This window comes from Microtus ochrogaster, linkage group LG2, assembly GCF_000317375.1.
Source record: "Microtus ochrogaster isolate Prairie Vole_2 linkage group LG2, MicOch1.0, whole genome shotgun sequence".
Classification (NCBI taxonomy): Eukaryota; Metazoa; Chordata; class Mammalia; order Rodentia; family Cricetidae; genus Microtus; species Microtus ochrogaster.
Window position 1 is genome coordinate 46,059,297 of NC_022028.1, and position 4,109 is coordinate 46,063,405.

Genomic DNA, 4,109 nt, shown 5'->3' on the forward strand with positions numbered 1-4,109 from the left:
AAAAAAAAAAAAAAAAAAAAAAAAAAAAAGAAAAGAAAGATCTCTTCATACCTTGACGGCACTTGTTAATGTTTTGTTTATGTAACCTTCTACTGAGCACAGGGATCTTTTAGAAGTGACAATTAAATGTCACCTTCTCATCTAGGCTTCCCGGGTCACCTTATTTACCACGGAGGTACATGGTACATCTGGTATTATTTTCCAAGGTGCTGTTCTAGACAGCACTAGGTTGCTATAGTATTGAACAGGCTGGACCATGATGGACAGTGTCTTTGTTGCCTACAGGATCCCCAGCGTTTATTAAAATATCCAACACACAGTAGGTCCTCAAAAAATGGTTGGTTCATGATGTTTTTCTCTCCTACCAAAATTTCAAGTCGCTCTCCCTTCTTCTTTTTTACTCCAGCCTGGCTCAGAACCCTGGGCTATGTCCTCCCTACAGCACACACTTAGGAAGATCATGACAGGAGTCCGCACACCTTAGCTGGACTCAACTTGTTAGGGTCCTGTGGGTGAACTGGGCATGGGTTCTCAGAAGCTAACGGGGGCGTCACCAGCCAGCCGGAGGTCTGCCTGCGGCGGCCCAGCATCTCCCGCAGCCCCTAGCGGGTCTCTTTGCGCCTCTTTTCATACCCCGCCCCCATGGGGATCTCGTGGGTCCTTGCTATTGGTTCATCTTTAGATGCTGTCAAGCGGCCATTTCTGACTGGCCGCAAAACCTCCCACGCCTCCACCGCAGCCACAACAACCGCCATGTGCTCTACCGTGGGACTTCCTCATTGGCCAGCAGCCTCGCTGCACCTGGCCTTCCCGCTTCCTCTTCCCATTGGCTGTCCAGGCCGAGGTTCGGCCCTGCCGACGCCGATTGGCCAGCGCGGGGCGAGGCGGGGCTTGGGGCGGGTTAAGAGCACGGCGTCGGTGGCGCGCGCGCCTGGGATTTTCGATGGCCGGGCAGGGGCTGGCGGCGGGCTTCTTGCAGGTGCCCGCGGTGACGCGCGCCTACACCACGGCCTGCGTCCTGACCACCGCCGCAGTGGTGAGCGGGCCGACCGGGCGGGCGTGGCGGCGCCATGGTTACAGTCCCTGGCCGGCCCGAGGGGGTAAGGGAGGTCGCCGGTTTCCGGCGTCTTACACGCTCCCCGTCCCACAGCAGCTGGAACTCCTCAGCCCCTTCCAGCTCTACTTCAACCCGCACCTGGTGTTCCGGAAGTTCCAGGTGAGGTGACCCCCGACCCTGGCACTTGTCAGCCAGGCCCTGGCCCTCCAGCCCCGCGCCTCACCGCCACCCCACCCCTTCGCAGGTCTGGAGGCTCATCACGACATTCCTCTTTTTCGGGCCCCTGGGATTCGGCTTCTTCTTCAACATGCTCTTCGTGTATCTTGGGCCACGGGGGTGGGGCGGGGTGGTGAGGTCGGGTTTGGGGGGGTGGGACGGGACGACAACGACGGTGTGCTGTACTAGGAGCTGGGGGGGAAACTGAGGCCCAGTCAACGTGGCACTTCCTATACCAGTGTTGCAGGTTCCGCTACTGCCGCATGCTGGAGGAGGGTTCCTTCCGCGGTCGCAAGGCCGACTTCGTTTTCATGTTTCTCTTTGGTGGTGTTCTTATGACTGTATCCTTCCCGTAGTATCAGTATTATTGGGCCTGTTTAGCCTGCCGTGTCCCCTGACATGAAGTGCTCAGGCCGGGAGGGACAAACATTCAGGACCTAGAAACCATGTAGCCTAGATGCCCCAGCTAGACCGTCAGTGTCCCTGCAGAGCACAGCAGGGACTAGGGCAGACTGGTAGAAGAATACTGAGGCTCTGAAACATGAAGAGCCAGAAGAAACCTGCAGAAGCCTGATGGAGATGGGTACCCAGAGCCACAGACAGGAAGTTCTGCTCGATATGGAATAGACCAGGGATATGAGGGAACCCCTTTAAAAAGACAGAGAAGCACTATGGGCAGCAGACCGCCCCAGGTTGCCTTGACACTGGCCCAGCTGCTGGGATTCCTGGGCAGCCTCTTTTTCCTGGGACAGGCCCTCATGGCCATGCTGGTCTATGTATGGAGCCGGCGCAGCCCTCAGGTGAGGGTCAACTTCTTCGGCTTACTCAACTTCCAGGCGCCATTCCTGCCCTGGGCCCTCATGGGCTTCTCCATGCTGCTGGGCAACTCCGTCCTCACAGACCTGCTAGGTGAGCCTGCCCACCCTTCCCACTCACCTCAAGTCAGCTGCTCCCATACACACATCCCGTCCCCCTGCACCTGACCTCTCTCTTATGCACCTCCGAATTTCCTCTTCCTGTCCTAACTCCTGTTCTTAATGCCCCTCAAACAGTCCAGCTGGCCCACAGGATTTGCATCTGTGGTTGATCCGCAGACACTAGAGTTGGTCCTGTCTGGGGGTGGTTACAGTTTCTGCTTCCTAGCTCCTATTCCCCAGTGTTCTTAGGACCCTAGTCCCTCCCCAGGTACCGTCCATTTTGGGGCCCCTTCATACCTTTCAAAGCCAGTTCTGATCTTACCCTGAACTAGCAGATGACAGGGCTATACTGGGCTGTGAAAGATGGCTTCTGCCAGCCTTTGGCTCTCTTGTAGGGATTGTTGTGGGCCACATCTACTACTTCCTAGAAGATGTCTTTCCCAACCAGCCTGGAGGCAAGAGACTGCTGCTGACCCCAGGCTTCCTGTGAGTGTCAGACAACTGCTTTCCCTCCCACAGGTGGCAATCTACCCACCCACCAGGGAACTTGTGTTTACTGCAGCTCAGTGTAGTTGTCCCCCCGACAGGAAACTACTACTAGACGACCCTCAAGAGGACCCCAATTACCTGCCCCTTCCAGAAGAGCAACCAGAGCCCTAACTGCAGCCCCTGGAGCAGTAAACCCACTTGGCAGCGTGAGGCTTCTGGCAGGGATCTACCTTCTACAGCCAAGCAACCCATCTAGGCTGGGCCCACCAACAGGCTTGGGAGCTCAGCCAGCAACACCCTACACTCCTGTGTCACCTATCTCTCTGCTCAACTTGTAGGTGGTAGGACATGGGGCCCAGGCCCAGAGAGGGTGAAGATTGTCTGCAGATGCCCAGCAGAGCTTCGGACTAACTACAGACCCACAGTTCCCATCCTCATGCTGCCAGTGCCTTGATGGAGCACCAGGAACAAGTCTTAAACACCCAGGATCATGCCCAGTCTCCAGGTATCCTGCCTGGGGTGTCTGTGGGCTGATGTCCATTCTCCTAGCCTCTCTGTCCTCATTTAAAGCAAGCAAGTCTTCACGTTCTTCTCCGGCTGGTGACCCAGCAGAGAACAAGTTTGGTCCTTTGCCACTCTAGTGAGCCTGGGACCTGGAACTCCATTGTAGCAGCACCCTGTGTAGAGCAGAGGTAGTTCTGAGATGTTCTGTTTACTGAAGGCCTGCGAGTCCTTCCTACCCTCCTCACCTCCTCTCAACTCAGGGTGTCGATGTGGCCAGTTTTCCTTGTGCTCCATTGGGGCTTACTCCTGGATACCCAAGAGCATGGGAATTCCCCAAACCACTGTTTGTTATTTCTATGGTCCAAAAATGTTTTCTATCAAGTCTGACTCAAGTTTGTAGTGAAACCTGGTGGGGCCAAAGTTGTGTTGCTGTGTGGGGTGTAGGTGCTTTAAAGCAGGAAGGGTCTAGAGTGTGGGAAAAGGAATAGAACACTCCCTAGGAGCACCTGCTGAGAGAGGGTAGCAGCAGACTGTAGCTGGGTGCCGGGATCACTGTCTTCAATCACAACTTGTATGCCCACTTTGCCAAGCAGAGCCTGGCTTACTGCAGACCCATGTCACCTTAATGGATTCTATGTCCATTCTATACCATACCACAAACCATGGACAAAGGGAATGAGTAACTTACCAAAAGCACAGCTTGGGGTAGGGGTAGAGGGCTGTACCTCTTCTCCACATACTGCCAACTCTGAAGGATGGCACACGCTGCTGGCTATTTCCCTACTCCTCGTAACAGGTGGGAAAGGAGAAGCTGGTCCAGGCCACAATGGAGATGGGTTGCTAGAACTCTGATATAAAAGACTTCTTGTTTGCGTACTAGTGATGTCATGCCCAGGCACTGCCCATGCATGACCAAGTCCTCTAGA

At 55.0% G+C, this 4,109-nt stretch overlaps 1 protein-coding gene across 3 annotated transcripts; it reads left to right on the forward strand.

Annotated features, from left to right (window-relative positions):
- The first annotated feature begins 943 nt into the window (after positions 1 to 943).
- Derl3 (derlin 3) lies at positions 944 to 3,570 on the forward strand. 3 transcript variants are annotated; one of them, XM_005360205.3, is made up of 8 exons: positions 944 to 1,036; positions 1,151 to 1,216; positions 1,302 to 1,375; positions 1,521 to 1,614; positions 1,987 to 2,182; positions 2,586 to 2,676; positions 2,778 to 2,885; positions 3,018 to 3,570. In XM_005360205.3, the coding sequence occupies exons 1-7, from the start codon at positions 944 to 946 to the stop codon at positions 2,848 to 2,850; spliced, it is 687 nt and encodes a 228-aa protein (XP_005360262.2). In that variant the 3' UTR covers positions 2,851 to 2,885; positions 3,018 to 3,570. The 3 variants fall into 3 exon arrangements, with proteins under 3 accessions (XP_005360262.2, XP_026641334.1, XP_013206596.1); XM_026785533.1 differs by having other exon boundaries at positions 1,154 to 1,216; XM_013351142.2 differs by lacking the exon at positions 2,778 to 2,885.
- Positions 3,571 to 4,109: the final 539 nt, after the last annotated feature.

Coding starts and splice junctions, on each gene's coding strand:
- Derl3 (XM_005360205.3), top strand. CDS start 944: ATGGCCGGGCAGGGGCTGGCGGCGGGCTTCTTGCAGGTGCCCGCGGTG. Junction 1,037..1,150: donor TCCTGACCACCGCCGCAGTG/GTGAGCGGGCCG, acceptor CCCGTCCCACAG/CAGCTGGAACTCCTCAGCCC. Junction 1,615..1,986: donor TTGGTGGTGTTCTTATGACT/GTATCCTTCCCG, acceptor ACACTGGCCCAG/CTGCTGGGATTCCTGGGCAG.